This window comes from Rosa rugosa, chromosome 6 (genome assembly GCF_958449725.1).
Source record: "Rosa rugosa chromosome 6, drRosRugo1.1, whole genome shotgun sequence".
NCBI classification, from domain to species: Eukaryota; Viridiplantae; Streptophyta; class Magnoliopsida; order Rosales; family Rosaceae; genus Rosa; species Rosa rugosa.
In genome coordinates, this window is record NC_084825.1 from 1530612 (window position 1) to 1555245 (window position 24634).

Consider the following 24634-nt stretch of genomic DNA (forward strand, 5'->3'; position numbering starts at 1 on the left):
ACTACTTAGCATTATAATTTTCAACAAGCAAGCAAACAAATGCATATTAGCATGCTAACCCACGCACTCTTTAATATTAGTACCTTAACAGCAGCTCTACCTACATAGGATTGCATATTTGCAGGGTCTGCTATATATAAACTACACAAACACCAACTGATCCTTATCTTGATTAAAATCTCTTTGCATATAAAGAACTAAAATTTCACTACAGATCCAAATTCAAATCAAGCTACACAATCAGTCAATCATGCTGCTACAAAGTACAAAGCATGAATGAAAACAGAAAAAATCTGAGAAAGTGAGAGACTTACTTGCAGTTTTCCCATCGATTTGGAGTGGGAGGCTTGAAGAATCGAGTTAGAGTCAAATCGAGGCTCTTAACTTCTTCACCCTTGAACTCTGATTTGGTCTCTGTGAGAGGACTGAGTGAGAGCGTTCGATTCTTCGATGGAGGGGAGAGAGGAGTGAGAGCGTTCGATTCTTCGATGGAGGGCAGAGAGGAGTGATAGCCTTCGAATCTTCGATGGAGGGCAGAGAGGAGTGATAGCGTTCGTTCGATTCTTCAATGGAGGGCAGAGAGGAGTGTGAGAGCCTTTGATTCTTTGATGGAGGAGAGCAGAGAGGAGTGAGAGCCTTTGAATCTTCGATCAGTCGATGGAGGGCAGAGGCTCAGTTTAGGACTTTAGGGTTTGTGTGAGTTGAGAACGGCAGAACGCGAAGCAATTGGGAGTTTAGGGCTGACATTTACGACAAGTCGTGCTTTCTACGTAAAAGATTAGAAAATCGGGTCGGGTCGGCCAATACGGTATGTATTTGACCCATACCGATGTTGACCCGTTTGCATACTTTTCGGTACGGTTCGGTTTGGGAATGTGTGGAAATGACTTTGCAGACCGACCCGATTGGTATAGGCTCGGATCGGACGGTTTCGGTCTCGGTTTGCAATTCCCAGGCCTAGCTGTTACTACTCGAGCTTATAAGACCTTTGAGCAAAATCATGTTTGTTTTGTCGAATTTTTTATTTGTGGAGAAAAGAGGAGACTAGAACGAGAAGTCACTAAATCTAAAACGACCCAAATCTAATTCATCAGATTAAAAGAGAGAGCACTAGCACTTAGAGCAAATTCATCCATTGGGTTACTGGCTCAGATTTTGTTAACTGTTTTATTTATGTTTGTTTCCACCCGTTAGATCTGGGTCACTTGGTCAGTTTAGAACTGACTTGGGTCATTTTGAGTTAGTTTGTAGTGACCCAAGTCAGTTTGGAAACTGACCTAGTGACCTAGACCTAACGGATGGAAACAAACATAAAAAACAGTAAACAGACCCAAAAATCAAGTGACCTGATCCAGTGACATAACGGGTGAACTCTAATGACTTCGACAAAAAAAATTTACTTTATGCTTAAAAAGTAGCCGAAGTTGTGTGGCAGCTTCATAGCCTCAAATAATCAAATTATTGGATTACTACTTCCACCCACCCCGCCTGGTAGTTGACCTGGGAGTTGGCACATCAACGGGTCATGGACGCCAGACCGGGAAGAAAAAAAAACAGAGAGAGAGAGAATTGAACTGAGAACGTGAACATATAGCTGAAGATAGAAGAAAGTAAAACCTTTGGATTGACTTCTCTCTTCATTAATCTTACCTTTAATAGTTTTAGTTGTGTTGTTCCATTTCAATTCAGCAAAATCCGTTCACTCTAACAAACTATGGTGTTGGGAGAGGTCTTTCTCGGGGCATTCCTTCAAGTGCTGCTTGACCGGTTGAGCCCTCGGGTCATCATCAACTTTGCAAGCCTACGTGGTGTGAATGTGGACAAGAAGCTCAAGAAATGGAGTTCAACGCTATCTGCAATCGGAGTTGTGCTTTATGATGCGGAGGAGAAGCAACTTACGAGCGAGGCTGTCAAACTGTGGCTGGATGATCTCAAAGACTCGGCTTATAATGTTGAAGACATCTTAGACAAGTTTTCCATCGAGGTATTACGACGCAGAGTCAAGGAGCAACAAGGAGCTGCTACCATAAGTAAGGTACAGAGCCTAATTCCCCAAGCTAAATTCAACTTCCATATGAACTCTAAAATCAAGGAGATCACTGATAGACTCCTAGACATATCTGAACGAAAAGAAGCGCTTCGTTTGAACGATATTGGGATGTCTAGTAATCATTATAGGGCATGGAAAATGCCACCGAGTTCGTGTCGACCAGATGGACCTGTGATCGAAAGGGACTGGGATAAAAGCCAGATTGTGGGATTTTTGTCCGGAACCGAGCCTAGTGCCATCAATTTTCATGTTGTGGCCATTCTTGGCATGGCAGGAGTCGGAAAGACAACACTTGCAGGACATGTATTCAAAGACGATGATGCTGCCATGCAACAGTTTGACCTTAAGGTGTGGGTATATGTGTCTGATGACTTCAATATTGTGAGAGTGACAAAGGCAATTCTCGAATCAATTACATCGGAGCACTGTAAGTTGAAGGAGTTCAGTAAAGTCCAGGATAATCTCAGTAAGGAGTTGACGGGCAAAAAGTTTCTCATGGTTTTAGATGATGTTTGGAATACATGTGACTACGATATGTGGACCAAATTGCAATCCCCCTTCCGTGTTGGAGCACTAGGAAGTAGGATACTAGTGACAACGCGCCATGAATCAGTTACAAGAATGATGGGAGCCATACAAGTTTATAATTTGAAGTGTATATATATCAAGTGATGATTGTTGGCAGGTATTTGAACAACATTCATTCTTGAACATTAGCAACAGCAGACCACAAAATTTCGAGTCGCTTCGGGACAAGATTATTGCGAAATGCAATGGATTGCCGTTGGCTGCAAGCACGCTTGGTGGACTTCTACGGTGCAAAGAAATTGGTGAATGGGAAGAAATATTGGACAACAAATTATGGAGTCTATCAGATAAGAGTGGTATTCTCCCAGTATTGAAACTGAGCTATCACTCTCTCCCTTCGAACCTAAAAAGATGCTTTGCTTATTGCTCAATTCTTCCAAATGACTATGAATTCAGTGAGAATCAGTTGATCCTTTTATGGATGGCAGATGGTTTGATACAACATCCAGAACAAAGTAGACAAATGGAAGATTTGGGTGGCAAGTATTTTCAGGAGCTATTATATATCTAGGTCATTATTTCAAAAATCAAACAAGGACAGTTCACAATTGTTATCAATGAAGGCTATGATTTTAGGATTTCAGTGTTAGGGCTTCGTGCTGATGATAATGTGTTTTAGAAAAACTGAATTGGGAGAGAATAATATGTGTATTTCATTGATAATATGAGCCTCTTTATATAGAGGATTACAACCAGAGAATATGAGTCTTACAAGGTAACTGTATCATACATTGACTAAGATATCTCTGAGAATATTTTAAGACTTAATTAGAGTTTGGGCCAGACACACAATTCAGATATACTTTTTTTTTTTTTTTTTGACTTTGTCAAGGGGAACCCAAAGGCTTCCTAGGCCCAAGATAAACCCCTTCGGCGCATACAATTCAGATATACTTGAACACATACATATTTTATACATTTAATTGTCAAAAAACATTCTAAATTTGGATATAATTGTCAATTTACACCTCAAATTAGCAATTGCAAAAATTAACCTTTTAAATTTGGCAAAAATTACCAATTTACACCCGCTTTGTTAATTCAAACATTTTTCTTCCAAATGGAAGAAATGTACCCCTACACATAGAGGTAATATACAATAAAGATTTGTTTTACAAAATTTAAGTTAGAATTTTAGCTCACCCAAAAATATTGTTTTCTATCTCTGTCTCCGATGATTATCACACGATGAGTATACAAAAAGCAAAACACAAAATTATAATACATGATTTGAATTCCATTCATTTCTTACATCTTCTGCTTCGAGCCTACGGTTCTCATGCAGTTGTTAAAGGAATTAAGGAAGCATGTTTATAGTTCAACATGTATAGTATTTTACGATGTAGCAATTGCATGGAACTTTTTCTATACCCAGCCATCTTATGTTGTATTGTTTATTACTTTATTATCTATGGATTCACTTATTATATGATGAATCTGTGCATATAAACTAAACTGGAGGAATATTTTGTAGGTCCAGGAGTGTCCGATAACATAAAAAATTTGATGTAAATATATATATGAAATGTTATCTGAAATCATGTGACAGTTGAATGTATATTGATGATTAAAGTATTTATATTTCTAATTTAATTTTGAAAAATCAAAAGTAGAAGCATAGAGTTTTAGAGAAATTAGAAAATCAAAATAAAATTCGAAGAGGCAAATAGACCATTCTATCTTTGCTCCATCTTTCCCAATTGAATGCTTCTTCTTTTATCCCACGTATGACAGCACTGACTCCTGAATCATAGGTTCCTTCTTAGTTATTAGTTATGCCTTATAAAGGAGCACAAAGCTTTGCACCGAGTTTCAGTTGCGTGTGGCTTGCCTCTCAGAATTGGGTTTTAGGCAGCCATGACAGTTGTTACACGTGTCTCCCAGAGAACCCATTCCGCCATTAGTCCCACCTCCGTTTTGGCTCTGGCTTGCCATTTCTTGCTTCTGGTCTCTTCAGCCATCACTCCCTGTTTTGGATTTTCTGGTAATTAATCAATGGCTCTGGCATGTTGATTTTGTAAAGGTTTGATCTTTTTTTGGTCTGAGTAAATAAAGGTTCAATCTTTACATGGCATTGATTTGTTGTTGATGATGATGTGAATAGGTGTTGGAGAAGAAGTTGAGAGAAACAGAGGAGGGGCTTGTGTCAGGAAATATTGAGAGATGAAGCTGTGGCAAGACTTCATCAGCTTGTCTATTTGTTGCTTCTGGTCCCATTTGTTATTTCTGTATATAATATTGCAGCTGTTGTCTATTTTCTGTATCAGCAATCCTCAGTGGCTCAAACTTTCATTTAAAAAAAGTAATTTAATTCCAATCTGCAAGGCTGAATCCGATTTCTGAAAAGTACCAAGTATTGGATTTCAAATTGGTGAACATTTGATTAGAAATATAGTCATCTATAGAGACCAGTCAAAGGATTAATTTCCAGAGAGCTCTTCTAGTCTAACTAGAATTCAAGTTAATACTGAATTAACTCGTTACATTATATGTTATTGTTATTGTTCTAGAATTTTGATTGGTGTCTGAATCAATAGGTAAGTGATGGTGATGGTTATCTTGAGAGGATATTCATGAGCCCAGCAGCTGTGAGGGCTGGAAATCTTATCCGCGAATGGATGGAGGATGCTGGTTTGCGAACGTGAGCTTCAATCCTAGTTTGTTTGCATCCAAACAGTAGTGTTTGAGGAATTCTTGGCTCATGTTTGGTCTTGATATCCAGGTGGGTTCGTTGCTTGAGAAATGTACATGGTCGAGTTGAGGGCACAAATGCTAGTGCTGAGGTTCTAATACTTGGTTCTCATTTGGTACTGTTCTTTTCCCCTAAATTTCCTTACTGAATTTGTACTCTGGTACTACAAACAACAGGAGTAATTAACAGTTCCATCCCCTTTATCTATTTGTTATAACAGGATACTGTTGTTGATGCTGGGATATTTGATGGGTCTTTAGGCATCATTTCTGTGGTATCTGCATTGAAGGTTTGAGTATCGATGGAAAATTGGGAGAACTAAAGCGGCCGGTTGAGGTCAGTGTAAAATTGAGGTTTTGTGGAAACATATCATTGGCTCATTGAAAAATATCATTGCCTACTTCACAAGAAACATTTCACTAAATCTCTTCCACTGTATGCAGAAATTATTGTTTGGTGGCTCTGCTAGAATTCTAACTACTAATATCATGTTGCTTTTGCTCAACATCTGTAGGTAATAGCATTTAGTGATGAAGAAGGAGTAAGGTTTCAGTCTACATTCATAGGAAATGCTGCTATAGCTGGAATTTTACCAGTTTCAGGACTGCAAATAACTGATAAAAGGTTTCCTCGAATAAATCCTAATTTATATCTATTTGTAACACTATTCTTTATCAATTAATTTATGATTATAGTCCTTGTTTAGTGGTGTGACAATCCAAGATGCTCTTAAGAAAAACTCCATTGAAGTTACAGAGGAGCACTTGCAGCAGCTCAGATATGACCCAATGCCCTACGCTGATTATGTTGATAACCTGTATTAGAATATTCTCTGTGGAAACAGCAATAAAATGGATGCATGTTATAGGTTCTTCTAGTGCTCTGACTGCAAACTCTGCTGATTGTTTCATGTTGTAGATTCACATTGAACAAGGGCCTGTACTGGAATGGGTTGGTTTTCCTCTAGGAGTTGTTAAAGGCATAGCTGGACAGACAAGACTAAAGGTATCAAAAGTGTTTCAGCTTTTCATAGGTGCATGTCTAAATTATGTTTCATTTAATCATACAAACAAGAAAAATTTCCGTAGTTGAGAATTGTAGTATGCAACTACATATATATGTCTGGAACTCATGAGGATTCAAAAAGGGACTAATATTGATTTTCAGGTCCTGGAAAAAGTGGAACAATATCTTTATGAGAAACTACACGTCTCATAAGGGAAAATTTCTGTATAATTTCATGAGAGAACCAAGAAGTTGAATACAAAAGCTCCTATTATAGATTGTATTTCATCATACAGATGTTGATGTATAAAGTAGTAAACTACAATGGCATTATATTAAACTTTTATCTCGGCTGAGTCGTCCAATATACATAAACATTGTAGGTTACAATGAGAGGTTCCCAGGGGCATGCTGGAACAGTTCTAATGTCCATGCGTCATGACCCTATGGCTGCTGCTGCGGAAGCCATTGTATTGTTAGAAAGCCTATGTAAGCATCCTCAAGATTTTATGTCTTTTGATGGTCAATGCAAAAGTTACTCATTAGAATCACTTTCAACTTCACTCGTTTGTACCGTTGGTGAGATATTGACTTGGCCAAGTGCAAGTAATGTTATTCCAGGACAGGCAAGAAGTTTATCTCTTGACATTGCTAAATTTGATATTAAATGCTAAATCGGGTAATGAAAATGATCTTCTTGATTTCAGGTAACATTCACAGTAGATTTACGTGCAATTGATGACATGGGACGTGAAGCTGTTGTATGTGAATTATCTAACCGATTGTATCAAATATGTGATAGGCGTTCAGTTTCGTGCACAATTGATCGTAAGGTGTGGAACTTTTCATGTCCTAGTCAATCATTTGCAGGTAGCTTGACAAGTAAGACAGTAACCTTACATGCTTTGAACCTTTTCAGCATGATGCAAATGCAGTCATTTGCGATTCTGAGCTGACTTCGAAGCTGAAGTCAGCAACTTATCTTGGGCTCAAGAGAATGACAGGTTCTGTTCAGGATGAAGTACCTGTATTAATGAGTGGAGCAGGACATATGCAATGGCTCTGTCTCATTTAACTAAGGTTTGTTATCTTTAATTTGCAAGATGAATCATGAACCATATGTTACTGTTTGTGTTATTTCCTGTGTTGTATATAATTCTGGTCTCCAAAAATATGAACAGGTGGGTATGCTTTTTGTCCGCTGTCGAGGAGGCATAAGTCACTTCCCTGAAGAACATGTATTGGATGATGATGTTTGGGCATCTGGTTTGGCAATCCTGGCATTCATAGAGACTCAGCTCTAGATAGGAACATTTTTTTTCGACATTACTGTATATATAGGAGAAATCTCAATAATCTAGTATGTGACAATTGTACATAATCATGATGGGTCTTGTATGTGACAATTCTTTTGTCAAGTACAAACCTAAAATTAAGGGATCATATTTACTCTGCAATGTGAAGCCCCTGCATAATGTTTCTCATTTTACTAGTACTGTGACATTTTCTATTCTTTATTCAATGGAAGTGCGACCCCCGCTCCCCCCAATCTCCCCATTTTATTCATATGAAACAGAAAAATTTACAAACCAAGAGGGGGACATAGAACCTTACCTCTTCAAGGAAATTTCACAACTTTCTACCAAAAACAAAAGCCAAACTTGATAATACGGACACTCAGACTGACCATACAAGTGAAAAAAGAAAAGCATAGCAGCTAAATCATTGCTGCTATTACCAAAATAACAACAGCAACATCTAATCAAACAACGAGGTTCATAAGGAAATGTACATCGTACATTACTGCATAGATAGAATAGATAAAAATCAGCAAGCATATTATATAACTATTGCTTTCTTTTTGTTTTGTTTCCGATCACTGCCTTGCGGCTTTCAAACGAGCTACTTTCAATGCAATTGCTAGTGCTACTTTCTCTTTGATGTGGTCAAAAAATTGAAAATAAGCATACCTCCATGACTTCTTCAATATCAATGTGCCACAAACACTCCAAAAGCCTATGATAAAGCCAAGCACCGCACTGGTATATAAACCAAGCTTTTCATCATCAGCTTCATGAGGCTCATGCTGAGGCTCATGCATGTTGCCTCCATCTTCTGTGCAATTTGAAAGAGGAAATCCACAGAGTGAAGGATTGCCCTCATAAATAGATGAATCATCGAGCGTCTGAAGTTGGTTGCCCGAAGGAATTCTTCCGGTCAACTTGTTGCAAGACAAGTTCAAGTGAGATAAGAAGGTCAGAGAAGCGAGACTTTGTGGAATCTGTCCTGAAAGCTGGTTCTGGGAGAGGTCCAGTGTTTCAAGCAAGTGCAAGTTTCCAATTCTTGAGGGGATATTTCCACTTAATTGATTAATGGACAAGTTTAATGTAACTAATTGAACGAGACTGCTGATTTCTTCAGGAATTTCACCTTCTAAATCATTACTTGAAAAATCAATAATGAATAGAAGCCTCGCATTGTCCTCTAAGTATTCACTTGCTCTTCCTTTTACAGTCACAGTTGTTACCTCAAAAACAATAGGGAAGATCCATCCCCCATAACTACCATCGATTAAAGAATTCAATTCATTCAAACAGTTGGGAATAGTCCCTGAAAATCTATTGTGACTAAGGTCTAGGATCTGAAGGAAAGGAAGACTGCACAAATGATGAGGAATATGTCCACTTAAAGAGTTTGATTGCAATTGCAGCACTGTGAATGTGGATACTTTTGATCCTATCCAAGAAGGTATGCTTCCAGTAAATTTGTTGCCTCCAAGATAAAGTCTCTGCAAAGATGAGCAATTTTGCAAGGCAGAAGGAATTTCTCCGCTAAATTGATTGTTGTCTATCTTTAGTATATAAAGAGAACTTGGAATGCCCATTGAGCTTGGAATATTACCAGACATATTGTTGTTTGAGACATCCACAAGGTCTATGTTGCTCCACAAACTCCATTCTTTAGGGAATTCTCCGGATAACTGATTGTTATTCAGAGCAAGGTACCATAGAGATTGAATGCTACAAATAGATGATGGAATAGTGCCATCAAATTGATTATGGCTCAAAACTATGGAACTCAGATTCGGAAAAGAGTTGAATCGGAACGGAAGCTTTCCGCTTATTTGATTGGAAGATAAATCCAACCATTGGATCTGGGAAGATATCTTAAAGACCCATTCCTCTGGTATTGGACCCGAGATTCCAGCATTCGTAAGTGAGACCGACACGAGCTCAGTTTGAGATTGAAGCCATACAGGGAAGCCGGGGCCTACTTGGCAGTTGTGCATTTTAATGTCGTGGAGCTTGAAAGGAGGAATCCATTCATAATCAATCAAATTGAAAATGATGGGCACAGGTTGGGCTGTGCTAATTGCAAAAGACTCTAATTTTGTGAGATTTATGAAATGAGCTTCGGTTAAATTGCATTCCCATGAATTATAAGATAGATCAAGGCTCACTAGCTGAGAAAGTTTTCCCAAACTTTGAGGAATGGAACCGTTGAAAACATTATGAGATAGATCAAGGCTCACTAGCTGAGAAAGTTTTCCCAAACTTTGAGGAATGGAACCGTTGAAAACATTATAAGATAGATCAAGGCTCACTAGCTGAGAAAGTTTTCCCAAACTTTGAGGAATGGAACCGTTGAAAATATTATGATTGAGATCGAGATGCTGCAGGCTTCTCAGCATTCCCAACGAACTAGGCAATTTGCCTACCAGCCCAGAGTCTTGCAAATCTAGTGACTCCATTCTATTAAATGAACAATTTGAGAAACCACTCAAAAACTCTTCAATCCCCCCATCAATTTGACTCCCTGCAAGACTTAATGACTTGAGCCTGCACAAATTTCCACTAAATTTGGGAAATTGACCTTTGAGTCCTACACTCTGTAAGTCAAGGTGTTCTAGAGATTTGAGTCTTACAAATTCATCAAGAAAGGGGCCACTGACAGAATTCCCACTCAGATCAACTTTTGTAAGGCTAGTAAGATTAAACATCCAGTTAGGATATGAAAAATTAATAAAATTCGATGACATATCAAGGACCAAAAGTGATGTGAAGTTAATTGTAGGCATGGAGAGTGGAAGCTGGTTTCCACCAATTTCGCAACCAGACAAATGCAACTCTAAGAGTGAAGGAAGCATGTTAACCTCATGTAGCCAACTAACTCCTGTGCTGCTAAGGTCCACACCTCTAAGATTGAGGTATTTTAGGGAAGAGAGATGAGAAAGCCAATTCAAGTTTTTGGAAGAAAGATAACTAGAACTGAGGTCAAGATAGTTCAAGTTTGAGAGGTTACCAAGAGAAGAAGGAATCTCTCCCACAACTGGATTCAAAGACTGGGTACTTGAAAAATTGAGATATCTCAGACTTGTAAGCTCCCCAATAAACTTGGGAATGTGAATCCCTTGAAAATCATTCGAGCTCAAGTCTAAGTAACTCAAATGTTTCAAACCAAGCAAAGAAGGATTAATTAATTTACCCCCCAAACAAGATTCTTCATACTCCGTGGTGTTCCACTGATCATCACTAGTGGTGTCTGGATATGTATTACGGAGGTCAACCGTTGCAACATGACCAGTGCGGTTGTTGCATGAAATCCCTGTCCATTGGCAGCATTCGTGACCAGCCCAAGAAGAAAGCTTACCAGAAGGATCACTGAGATCTTGTTTAAAGCTGAGAAGTGCTCGCCTCTCTTCCTCCATGCATGATTCCACCACGACACTGCTATTGTTTAGGCACGAAGATGCCAAAAATAACAAGAGCAAGAAGTGAAGAATGAGGCGAGAGATAGGGTTAAAGTAAACATAGATATCCATTATTTTCTGGCCTATAACTTGGTGTACGTTGCAGATGCATAGGATGCTGAGCACAAGTTGAATTTATAGCAAGTCTAAGGTTGAACCGCGTGGTTAGGTTTATTTGTCCAGAATATTCCAAGTCGTCATGCAACATCAACCCAATTTACAAGTTTAGGAAACTTTAAGTGATGATGGATGAGTGAGTGATGGAGGTGCGTTTTAGATTAGAATGACTTTGAAGAGCGAGTCTCCCTTCTCCGCCCAATTTACAAGTTTAGGAAACTTTTAAGTGATGATGGATGAGTGAGTGATGGAGGTGCGTTTTAGATTAGAAATCCAACCAGTAAAGACTTTGAAGAGTCTCCCTTCTCCGCTGTCCGCCCAGGTCTTTTCTGGGAGTATTCTCTAGTAGCAACGTGGAACATTATTGTACAAAATTAGTCATAGACATAGTTGTATCACTCCGCGTGACTGCTTCTATATTAACTAGATACATAGCCCGCGCTTTGCTGCGGGTCTCTTTGTTATTGATACGTGTTTTCAGTCGATTAGAGTACATAAACAACAATTATCTTTTGGTAGTTAAACTCAAAATTAAGCTAGATAGCCCGTGCTTTCTTTCTAGATTTTCTGAACCCAGAGAGTAAAGAGTATGCTACACTCCAAAACCAGTGGCAACTGCAACTACGATCCCCAAAGGCTTGAACATAGATACAAAAATCGGCCCTGTCATGTTAAGACACCATGTTGATACACCAACCTGGAAAGCTGAGCAAAAAACTCCCTGAAATAGTATCATTGAAAGTTTGAGTAAGTTTCAAAGTGAGCAACATATCATGGTTAAATTAGATTGTTTATTCACCGAGTACAGAACAGCTAACAACCTTTAGTTTAGGATTTAAGCGCCTAACCATCAGCACAAAACTGAAAAAGAATGAGAAACAACATTGCTTTTTCCCTGTGCTCTATTTTGGTCTTAAAGTCTACCAAAAACTTGAGGAAATAGTGAAAAATTGGTATTTAATACAAAAAAAGGGTTTGCAATAAGAAACTTGAAGGGATAATAACGATCGATAGATACAATAGCAATACTAATATATATTTTCAGTTGAAAGTGGCATCATATACCCACCCTTAAAGCAGTTTTGCGGAGAGGTGATAAGCGCATATAAACCTTCATGAGCTTGAATATTATTATGTCCAGAGGAAGTTTAACAGTGTTATGATGTTCAAGGCAGGGATGACCTGCAAGAGAAAGCAGTGAGTGACAGTTTCAGAAGTTAATCATGAGTTCATGACTAAGCATTTTGAGAGTGGATAAGGCACTCACTTCATGTTTGTGCAGTGGTAATTCTTTTCCGTGGGTCTTGATTCAATAGGCGCTTGACAAAATTACTTTTGCCTCTGTAGAGAATGTGGCCAAGGTGGTTCATTGAAACTTGGATCAACTTTTAGAACTGCCCGAAAAATGCCAAACTTCGTTCAAGGCCAAAATGGACAGCTGCCACACAATAGAATGTGTGCAATCACACCTACGCTCCAGACATCAGCCTCTGTACCATAAGCCATATGTAACACTTTGGGGGCTACACAGTATGTACTACCAACAATTTTGATAAACTTTTCATCTGCGAAGATTATTCACTCATAAGAAAACACTGACCAAATAACTCTACTAAAAGATCAAGTAGCTGTGCGCATTATAAAAAGAAGAATTGATCAACCTGGTTTCACAAAATCTGACAGGCCAAAGTCTGTAGCCTTCAACTATGAATCTTCATCCAGATATTAAGCACACTTGATGAGTACATGATGAAGCTGGGGGAAAAAATGAAACTATGATATATAGATGAACAGATAAGAGATAAAGTTGGTCAGACTTAGATGTACTAAGCTTAAAAAGTTGTTGATCCAGCAATGCATTCATTAACTAATTATATAACGATTACGGATTCATTGACTTTCAAGTTGACTTGAATCAAAAGGAAACTTGGTATACATCATATCAAGATAGAATCATAAAGTGAACCCAAGTTGATGTCACTATGAGCAATCAAATGCCTATATGTCATCTTTTATCAAAACTCATCTCACTGAACAATATGGTTTACTTGTAATCTAAACCAACTTCAGAGATCATCAATTTCATGTTCAAAAGGGAGAGTGATAAACAACCAATATGAACACAGTGGGGAAGAATAACCTAGCTGCTAGAATTGAACTTAAATTTTCAATTCAAAGAAAGTTGGATTGTTTCCAGGGAGGAAACTCCTCCTGATGAACACAAAATGGTGGGATGTAAACTCTTTACTTAAATTGGATCAAAGTTGGAAGTTAGTCTCTGTTTCTTCCATTATTAATCATTCAATCTAAACGTGAGCTTGGATCCACAATCCAAAGCTAGACACCAAACAGGGCCATAAAGAACAAATGACTAACAGATATCCAAACCTAGACACCAAGCAGAGCACAAATGACTAACAAATGACCTTATGTCAATTAATTGTCTCTTCAAACTATGTGGTTCCCAGTCCATGGCAAACAAAGCCAAATTATAGTGAGCTGCTTTTGAGAATTGGAGTATTGACTGTGGAACATTATATAGTTTTCTATTCTATTTAATTTCCTGTTTTTTCTGAACTGGTGGTGCTGAAAAATCTATAGAATTTATACGCAAAACTTAAAAGAGAAGGTGGAACAGAGGCTAAACTGAAATCTGAAATAATTAATAGCAATTCATTTCCTCTGAATGAGAAACTTCATCTGTTGAATATCAAAGTAGGAGACCAACCCTTTCCTTTGCAAGAGTATATGCAAGTAACTGTGAACTCTCACATTAACCAAATATATACCATGCTAAAGGAAGCTACTATGTACTACTTCCACCTTTAACAATACATGACCAATTTTGGTGTTATACCAGACTCATTATGTTACTATCTCAGTTCCAGCAGTAATCTCGCGATCAATTTTGATTTCATTACATATAATCATGAATTCCCTCTCCTTCTCATTTACTATGATCTTCTGTAGTACAGTTCATGTTTCTAAGGTGCCCATGTGCCCCATGAATTTCAAATATGGACAGTTCAAATAAAAACAAAGTAGTAAACAACTAAAAGTAAGCAGAAACCACAGTTGATCAAATGAAACAGGTATAGCAGAAAATAAAGTAGCAAATAACTGAAAATAAGCAGAAACCACACTCGATCAAATGAAACAGATACACTACCGTCTTATACCAATCTCAATTGATGTCTTTCACTACATCCCTGATTGCAGCTGTATAACAGTATATCACTAAACAAAGTACACCCTCAAAAACTAAGAACAAATGTTACAAAATTACATGCAAACACAAAAAAAAATAAAAAAATCTATCCCTCAAATTCACCAAATTGCATAAATGGAACCCATTTTAGCTGTGAAGAAGCAACTGACTTTACTTGAAAACCAGAAATTGAGCAAAGACAGAATCAATTACCCTGATGAATATATATCTGCAACATTTGAAAACTTACTTGCTGTGGTGCTTTGGTTACCCTTGCTGGGTCTGGTACTCACTGAAGAAAATGACTTGAAGCAAGATAGTGGTTGGGAATAATCTGTATGCATGTCGAACAATATATTCAGGGGATCAGTAATCATTCCCTCAAGTACGTAAATATATATGGTTCCATATTTACAGAGATTAACAATCAAAATATCAGAGGGAAATTCTGATACCAAATACACAAATAGGCCACTATAATAACAATCTTGAAAATCAGGAGCATGAAATCAAAATCACAAAGCAAATCCATGAAATTCACACAGAGCATTTACCTTTTAACCCGACAAACAAAGAACAGATGAAAATTCTCTCCCTATCAACAATCCTTTGATCAGCAACCAACAACAAAAGATCGAACGGACCTCTCTCTTTCTTTCATTCCTTCTTTCTATCCATTTCTGCAATAGATAAACAATTCGCAGTTGAATAACCACACAAAAAACTCAAAGGTCAGCAATAGCCGATACAACAAATGGCTTATGAACACTATGAATAGTAAACCAAACTTTCGTATATTTAGAACCAGACAAACTACCAACAGTGCCAGGATTTAAACATCATCAGTGGCAATATGGTTATGTAGACCACAGATCGATGACAAAACAATAGAAAAAAAAAATACCAAAGATGAAGAAAAAAAAACAGATAATGATCTTCCCATATACCAATGTTTCCCCAATGGCATCAACCACATAATATAAACCAAATTATCCGAACACAGGAATTTTCATTTTTAATCTGTAAAACTCAATCTATGAAAGCGAAGGGCTCTAATCAATATGAACACAAATATATTTTACATAAACGGCAGTACAGACAACATGGTTTTACATAAATAAATATACTTGTTTTTGGTTTTAACTTTTTCACCAACTCCTAGTACTGTCTTATTTTTCCCAATGGATTATAACTAACTTCGAGTCTTTTTCATATGTACTATTCTGTTTCCCAAGGATTTTTGTTTTTGTTTTGGTAGGATGTAAAGATTGATGATCTTGAGACCAACCACTTTGTTCTTGTACATAGAGGCGGATTTGGTGCTTGGTGTTGGTATAAAATTTATTATCTCCAAAACAATAATCAATTAAATTCCAATTAATAAATCTTAAAACTGCTTACCTAAATCCAGCTTCCTGACCAGAATTGGAAAAGTAATGGAGATCTTATTTGTATACCAAAAGGTTCAGGGCAGAATTGTAATCCTAGAAGGAATCCCTTTTGAACAGTGGTTGTGAATTCTGTAATCAAGACTTTTCCTGTACTTTGAGGCTTCTCTTTCACATTGATTGATTTGGATAATCAAAAGTGAGTGGAAAACGAAGTGCCAGCATACCTGTGAACATCTTGCTCTAGCCTGAACTCCGTCTTCTAGATTAGCTCGGACAGTTTTGAAATCAATACTAAACAAAGTTATATCCAACCGAAACACATAAAAGACTCGAATTGATAAAACACATAAAACACCAAATCAGACACACACCCAACAATCTCACAAATAAGTGCTAAATCGAACAGAAACGAATGGAATGACAACATGCAGAACCTATGACTCAGCAATTACACCATTTTTGATTACCCGCAAATCGGTTGCGCAATTCTCAGCCAACGAAGTACGTCTTTGTTATGATCTTCCTCCTTCTCTCGAATCCCTGAATAGCCTTAGTTGAGGCCTTCTGCCTCCCAAAACGAACACTGCGAAAGCTTTCCCAAGCTGAAATCTCCAAGGCTTTCTGCGTTCAGCCAATCTACGCAGGGAAGATCGAATCCGAATCGTACATGCTAACAAACAGTACCACCTCCTTCGCTATCTCTCTCTTTCTCCACCTCTCAGGTGTCGAGGCAAAAACAACACGCACTGAACAACACCCCAGGTGTCGAAGCAAGAAACAGAAGGCATGGGCAAAATTGACTTTTCAGTGCGTGGACAAATAGCATATAGAACGTGTTTTCTGAAAATCGGGGATTGATAGACACGTTGCAATCTTTACTGGGCAGAAATCAAAAATTCACACAGAAAACACAATTTTGGCTATGCAGTGAAAACCTCAACTTTGAGATTAAAAACACTGCGGGTCTCTTACTCTTGAGAACCCAAATAAAATCAATCCAATAATAGTGAAGGATATGTTCTTTACAAACACATATAGCTCTCTACGCGGCTACAATCTCTAGACTCACTAAAGAGATGCTTGCCTTGAATCTTGACCTTCTTCTTCACTTGAACAATCTGCAAATATCGCTCCTCTTACAACACCAATCTTCTCTACTGATCTCGAGAGAATCAATGCATGTATATGAATAATGAATGAGACACTTTTACATGGAACAAGTGTTTTAAAGTACCTATGTGGATTTTTCTAAGCAAACAAGCAGAACATGAATTCTTGCGTCTAAGTCCCCAAACAGGAACGCTCTTTTCTTCTGAATATATTGAGGAGAAAACAAATCCTCAATTATCAAGATTTACCCTAATTGGACTCCTAATAGGAAATGTCTTTCAATAAAATATATATCCAATTAAAATACCCAAATCCTAAAACGATTAGGACTTCAATAGCACGATTTTTACAGTCAGAAAAAATCTTTATAATATAACATCTAAAAACCAAAAGATACTTTCCAAAATCGGGCTCCCAAAAACGTAGGGTTGACTAGGACTAACTCGGGACATGTTGCAATCTCGTGCTTATGCATGAGAATATGAGATGCAATTACTTGAAATTCTCCGAGACCAGTTTTGATGAACTTTGTAGGCTTCTTTTTCCAGCTTCTAAGGATGAAATGGGATAAGGTGCTTCACTTGCTTTTGTATGGGAATGGCAACACATAAAACATACAAACTTTTGTACTTACATAGTAAATTTGTACCATTTTTTTTTTCACTACTTATCATTTTAGACTTCCATAATTATCTTCTCATTGTTAATTCAAGCTCGTCTTTTAGAGCATCTCTAGCTCACTCTCTTCTTTGACTCTTTAGCTATTTTAGAGAGCATGTTTAGTTTTCTATATATTTTAGTAACTACACCAGACTCCTAAGTGGCTCTCCAACATAACTTCTAGCTATCTCCCTCCTTAATATAGAGACCGACATGAGGCTCTCTATAATTTAAAACATTCAGTTTGAGTTATTTTATGTAATTTATTAATACATTTAAACTATTTAATCTTCATTTAAAATTCAAAATTAGCTAAAATAGAGAGCACTGATGCATGCGTATTTCTAAAATGGCTAGCTAAAAAGTCATTTTATCTATTTTGACTAAAATTTAGCTCAAAAATAGCTAGCATTGCTAAAGATGCTCTTACAGCCATAAAACTAAAATCATTGTGGAATCAACCCATTTTACATGTTTACAGTTGAGTCCAACTGTGTATTTATTACCTGAATAAGATTGGCATGTATATATACAGAGGAATCACTCCGTCTTTGTCTATCCAGGGTCCTCTTTTTAGAGTTCTCCTATATGGAAGCAAAGTCTACTAGGCCATGTTGAATACTTTACGTACAGGGTTTGAATACTTCAGAAGGACGTCCGTGAAGAGGGAAAAATGCGGACGGAACAACGTGTCAATCATTCGTTGGTTTACTTGCAAAACTGATATGCGGTCCCCCCACTCACTAATTAATCATCTTCGAAGAAACTCAGCCATTAGACATCAGACTTCTTCCATCCACAGAAATTGAACAATTGTCTATTAATATTGAGGTAAAACTTTTATCAAGATTTCTTTTTTCTTTTGAATTGAATCACAAATTCATAATCAAGGAAACCTAGAAGTCTCAGACCATTTGAGAATCTGGTATATCTTTTTCATCACTCTGACCATTTGAAAGAGGAAAAACAAATCACGCCATTTTGATTCTCAGAAGCCACCAATCGTGATCAGTGGCACATCCGACTCTTCTCAAGCGCACTGAAGCCACATCGCCGCCGCCTCACCTACACCCAACACTGGCGCGCGTTGATTCTGTCACCTTGTCGAAACAGGTCGGAAAATTAACCTGGGTACCTGACCACTTTGTTATAATGGCTAATGGGATTATAAGTAGGTTAATATTCTACCTTTGATTACGGTTTTTGTTAATTGAATGTTGTATGGTGTAAATTTTGACTGGGACATCGTTGAGGATTGGGGTATGCAGCAACACAATTTTTGAAAAGATACCCATAAGATTTTGTTGGGCATGGTGTTTTCGCTGGCAACGATGATGATTAGAGAGGATGAGAGGGTCAAAGGGGATGGGATTGTGAGAATGGTGGAGGGAAGGAAAGAGTGAAGTTAGAGCGGAGCTTGTGGCGGTGGCGGTGGCGGGTTTCTTTGGGGAATGGGAGATGAGCAGCAACACTAAAAAGTGCTATGGTGATGTATATTACTGAGGCCCTGCCCATTTCAAGATTTACACTTTCTATTCAATATGTTTCTGTTTCTGGATTTGGAGATTGGAGAGACAGAGAAGGATCGAGATTAGGAGCAAGATTCAGTCTTAGAAAACTACATTAGAGTTAGAGACAGAGGAGGAGATGTGGGTGGAACTCACATGGAAATGAAGTTGATTGACTGGCTGACACGTGTTTGTCCGCATTTTTCCTTCTTCACGAACGTCCTCTTCAAATCCTTGCTATATATATATATAGGATTAATTTCAGTTTACCCCCCTGAGGTTTGGGGGTGTCATCATTTCACCCCCTGTACTTTCAATTTTGAATTTTTACCCCCTAAACTTTCCAATTTCAATCAGCCGTGTCCAATTTCTACTATTCCGTCCAAATTGGACGTTAAGTTTGACTTTTAAGGGCTAAAATAGTCATTTCAACATAAAAAAAATTAAAAAATTAAAAAAATTTCTGTTTTTTAGTTTTTTAGTTTTTTTTTTTTTTTTTTTCTGTTTCTTTTATTATTATTTTTTTTAATTTTTTTATTTTGTCTTCAACCTATACACCACAAGTTATAATAGGTTTATAAAAACAAAAAAATACTCTAGGTGGTTGAAAGTTGCTCGCTGGTCTACGATATTTGTGATATATCTCTGATAAAGTAAAGAATTTTAGGATATATCCCCAATAAAGTGAATAAATATTTGTAAAAAATAATTTTACACTTTATCTGTAAATAAATATCTGTAAAAAATGAAACACAAATATTTATTCACTTTATTGGGGATATACAGATATTTCTTCACAGAGTGTAAAATCATTTTTTACAGATATTTCTTCACTTAATTGGGGATATATCATAAAATTCTTCAATTTATTGGAGATATATCACAAATATCATAGACCAAAAATGATTTTACACCGATATTTCTTCACTTTATTGGGGATATACAGATATTTATTTACAGATAAAGTGTAAAATTATTTTTTACAAATATTTCTTCACTTTATTGGAGATATATCCTAAAATTCTTTACTTTATCAGAGATATATCACAAATATCGTAGACCAGCGAGCGGCTTTCAACCACCTAGAGTATTTTTTTGTTTTTATAAACCTATTGTAACTTGTGGTGTATAGGTTGAAGACAAAATAATAAAAAAAAAAAAAACAGAAAAAAAAAAAAAAAACTAAAAAACTAAAAAACAGAAATTTTTTTAAATTTTTTTTATTTTTAAATTTTTTTATGTTGAAATGACCATTTTAGCCCTCAAAAGTCAAACTTAACATCCAATTTGGACGGAATAGTAGAAATTGGACACGGCTGATTGAAATTGGAAAGTTTAGGGGGTAAAAATTCAAAATTGAAAGTACAGGGGGTGAAATGATGACACCCCCAAACCTCAGGGGGGTAAACTGAAATTATATACCTTTAAAAAAAAAAAAAAAAACAGAAACGTGAATACTTTTTCATTGATCATTGAAGTAAATATTACAAGAAGCCAGCCACAGACCTGAAACAAGCCCCCAAGTAATAATCTTACACTTCAAAGCATAAAGCTCAAGGAGATTTTATTTTATTTTTTACTGGATTTGAAGTAAATCAAACAGAGTTACCATTGTTCATGTACACTGAAAATCTACATATATCTCCACTACTATAAATAGAGGTTTTAGATTTGGTGTTAAAAGCTTCACCAAGATTGATGCGGGAAGCGTGAACACGATAGTAAGAGGCTCCGTCAAGCGTCGAAAGCCATATGAGATGAGTTAGAATCCACTAGCAATTACGGGCACAGCTGTAAGAAACATAGAGAAACTTCTCTAATATTTGGTTTTTTATTGATAACTTGAATGAAAATTACAATCTAAGAGGTGCCTTATATAGGGCACATAGTATAAACCTAATACAACTAGAAAACATAAAGAAGAATTTATTGTAGACTAAAACTAGAAAACCTAATTAAACCTGATTAAATAAAAATCGAAAATAAAATCCTAGATACTAAAGAATATTACGCTTGAAGTCCCAATCAAGATTTTGCTCGAGAATCCCGATATATCCAAAAGAGTAATTTATGATTAATTTCATCATTAAGAAGCCTATTTAATACCAATATCCAATATTCAAATCATTCTTCTTAATGTAGAGACGCTAATTCTTTCTTTTCGAGATTCTTTGTTGAAATTTTTCATTGATCATTGAAGTAAATATTACAAGAAGCCAGCCACAGACCGGAAACAAGCCCCCAAGTAATAACCTTACACTTCAAAGCATAGAGCTCAAGGAGATTTAATTTCATTTTTTATTGGATTTGAAGTAAATCAAACAGAGTTACCATTGTTCATGTACACTGAAAATCTGCATATATCTCCACTACTATAAATAGAGGTTTTAGGTTTGGTGTTAAAAGCTTCATCAAGACATTCTAGATAATGTCCAAGACAATATCCATGACAAAGATAAAATTTCATATGTTTCTTTTTTTCTTTCAAAAGAAAAAGAAAAAGAAAACACAAAATCTCACACTAGTGAATACTTATTATTAACCTTTTTCAATTGGTACGTTTGTGTGAAAGAAATATTTTCATTATGCGGTTGAAATTGTGTCTTTTTTTCTTTTTATACAATGGACATTGGAGAGCAAATTGTGTTTTTTTTTTAATAGAGCAAATTATGGGAAAACATAGTTGAGTGTCTGGGCTAGTTTAGATAATTGGCGAAAGAGTGGCCCCACATTTGTCGTATTTTGAAATTCATCCAGTAAGTATTTTTGTCGATTAGAAACTTCCAATTTAAACTAAAACCAAACCGCGGCTTCCAAGAGTCGAACGCACGACCAATTTGATTCAGCAATTCACGCTCGGTTCATCTTTAAGATTTGTTATCCTTACTTTGCAAGCTGAATATTGAAATCCATCTTATTGTTCGTCTTTTTTGTATAATTCAGGGTCTCCAAAAATTTGGACGGAGTCGAGGCGGCGGTTTGGAAATCCTAGCATTCATGGAGATTCAGCTCTAGATGACTAGATAGGAACATCTTAGTAATTTAGGAAAAGAATTGAGGGGATCATATAGAAATGAGCTCACTCTTTCTGAAACAGAGAGAAGAGAACAATAAGGGTAAAATGTTGGCATCCTACACTCGATTTATTTATTGCTTGCAGGTACCTTATACGTAACGATAATAATGAAATATCTATGATTCATACATTACAAAATAGATTTTCCTCTTGAACGACATCAGGGAACTATAGATTTTCCTTGCCTGGAAAAGCTTTCCATTTATGCATGCCCCAAACTGGAGGGTGTGGTAGAGCTTGTGGTTCGTGAATGTGACCAACTGGTGGTTTCAATTGCCCACTATAAAGAACTTTCCGTATTATGCATCCGCTATTGCAAAGGGGTTGTATACAGAAGTGTGGTTGACTTTCAGTTATTAGATTTGGAGATAACTGGCGGTGAGGAGTTGATATGTTCATTGCCGAATGAGGATGGATTTCTGCAAAACCTTATGTCACTTCGTCATCTGAGCATTGAAGGTAACTCACATCTTGTTCAATTGCATCACCTCAGCTTACTACAAGTGTTTGGACCCAAAATGAACATTTTGGCCTGACAAGGCATGTGTTGGAGAAATTGAGCCAATGTCAGTGGCTCAAGCTATATATTGTCGACAAGTTCGAAATATATATTTAGAGGCTAAATAAAGCCTACTATGGAAGCATGGAAACATGAAAAGTCAACTTTAGCACATTTTCCTACTTCGGCTAGGAGAAACCGAGCTAAACAAGGAAAGAGGGGCGGCAGACTGACCAAATGAACTTGAAATGAGCTGAAACTTTCCAGATCCATTCTAGACAGCCCAAGGATCATTTCTTATGAAGAGTGCAAGAGCTTTTTTTGAGTGGAAGGCCTTGAAAAAATCAGCCCAATTTTCTACAGAAGCAAAACTGGAAAACTGGACCTGTAAGAGGTCCAGCAGCATTTTCGGCCCAACCACATGGAATAAAAATCTGAAAATTTGTCAGGATGATCTACACTCATAGTGGAACATTTCATATGAAGAAGTCGAAGGCATATAATGAAGTCTTGTTGGAGAAATAATTGAAGGAATAAAGGGGCAGAAACTGACCTAAAACCAGCTCAATATTCACATGTTCATGTTTCCTACCCACATGAAGAAAGCTAGATGCTTTTCTCTTTTTCCTTGGATATATTTTTCTTCTACAATCTCTTTAATAGATCATCACCACTTCCATGTTGCTGCACCTTCATGCTTTGCTTTCATTTCATCTTTTCTCTATCTTTTCCATATTTTACAAGTGAACTTAGATCTACTTTCATTATTTTTCTTCCACTCATCATTTCACTCTTCTTTTTCTTCCCTATATAAACACCTTCTCCTCTCATTCTAAGACACCCATTCACATACAACAACAACATCTCTAAGATGATCTAAGTTCTCTCTAGAGCAAACCTCTCTAAGAGCAACTCCTCTCCGTCTCTTTCTCTTACCGGTGATCACACTCCTAGTCCTAGTCTTCTCAGAAGCCGACTTTCAGTGCCACCAAACCCTCTGTCAACGTGCTTCGGTCCTAGTCTCCTCGGGAGCCGACGGTAGTGTCGCGACCACAACGGTTACAGAACCAGCCAAGCAAGGGTAACGCCCTAGCAACCCAGCCAAGCTAAAGTCACGCTTTAGCAAGTTCTCCTCACTTCCCAGTGGTTCTCGCTCTGCTCGATCTACAACATCGAGTATCGATTGTGATTTTCAAGAAGCTCAGCAAAAGTCCTCGCCACGAGGCACAAGGAATCCCGCGACGAGGTTGGTGCTCTCCTCGTCTACAATCGCTTGATAGAAGTCAGGTCAAGGGACACCCCCGACGACCGCACCCGAACGGTGCTGGCACGCCCGCGCAAGAAAAGAGACTGTTGACCAGCTGCAACAAAATTGGAGCCAAACATTTTGGCACGCCCAGTGGGACCTACTGTAGAAGTTTTTCTCTTGAAGCACATTCAACCACCGGCCTTCAAAACAAACATTTTGGCATGCCCAGTGGGACAAGGTTAGAATTTCTTTTCTCTTGAAGACACTCAACCACCGGCCTTCAAAACAAACATTTTGGCACGCCCGGTGGGACAAGGTTAGAATTTCTTTTCTTTTCTTGAAGACATTCAACCACCGGGCTTCAAAACAAACATTTTGGCACACCCGGTGGGACTAAACTAGAGTCTTTTTGTATTCACCATCATTGGGATGCCAGAGGAAAATCTTTACCAAAAGAAATTCCTGAAATCATGCCTGTCTTCGTGCGCATACCTGTCCCGGAGAATGCGAGCATAGAGGAGCGACTTGCTATCTTGCAACAGAACAATGCTTCGTATTATGCGAATTTGAAAAAGGTCCTGGCAGCGCAGCAAAAGAGGATGGATGAACTTTTCCAATCAGCCCAACAAGAGTCGTGGCAGACCTGGGAGCAGCTGGCCGACGTGACCGAACTAGCCCAAGAAAACCATCAGCAGTCGATGAATGGCGTTGCGACCCAGCATAAACAAACC

General features: G+C 37.5%; 1 protein-coding gene, 1 long non-coding RNA gene and 2 pseudogenes across 12 annotated transcripts; 2 read left to right on the forward strand and 2 right to left on the reverse strand.

The window, feature by feature from the left end:
* The first annotated feature begins 1714 nt into the window (after positions 1-1714).
* On the forward strand, positions 1715-3149 carry LOC133714508 (putative disease resistance RPP13-like protein 1; annotated as a pseudogene).
* A 1346-nt stretch (positions 3150-4495) lies between these two features.
* LOC133714511 (allantoate deiminase 2-like) lies at positions 4496-7792 on the forward strand (annotated as a pseudogene).
* A 109-nt stretch (positions 7793-7901) lies between these two features.
* On the reverse strand, positions 7902-11200 carry LOC133714513 (receptor-like protein EIX2). The gene has a single exon (XM_062140632.1). It carries the CDS (start codon positions 11155-11157, stop codon positions 8212-8214), a length of 2946 nt encoding a protein of 981 aa, XP_061996616.1. The 5' UTR covers positions 11158-11200; the 3' UTR covers positions 7902-8211.
* Positions 11201-11474: 274 nt separating this feature from the next.
* On the reverse strand, positions 11475-16527 carry LOC133717294 (uncharacterized). 11 transcript variants are annotated; one of them, XR_009849514.1, is made up of 9 exons: positions 16269-16526; positions 16026-16060; positions 15812-15930; positions 14965-15090; positions 14661-14744; positions 12864-12957; positions 12470-12767; positions 12272-12384; positions 11475-11923 (listed from the first exon to the last, which is right to left on the reverse strand). It is a non-coding gene; the product is annotated as an uncharacterized LOC133717294 (long non-coding RNA). The 11 variants fall into 11 exon arrangements; XR_009849512.1 differs by having other exon boundaries at positions 15812-16060; positions 16269-16527; XR_009849511.1 differs by having other exon boundaries at positions 15812-16092; positions 16269-16527.
* Between the last annotated feature and the right edge of the window lie 8107 nt (positions 16528-24634).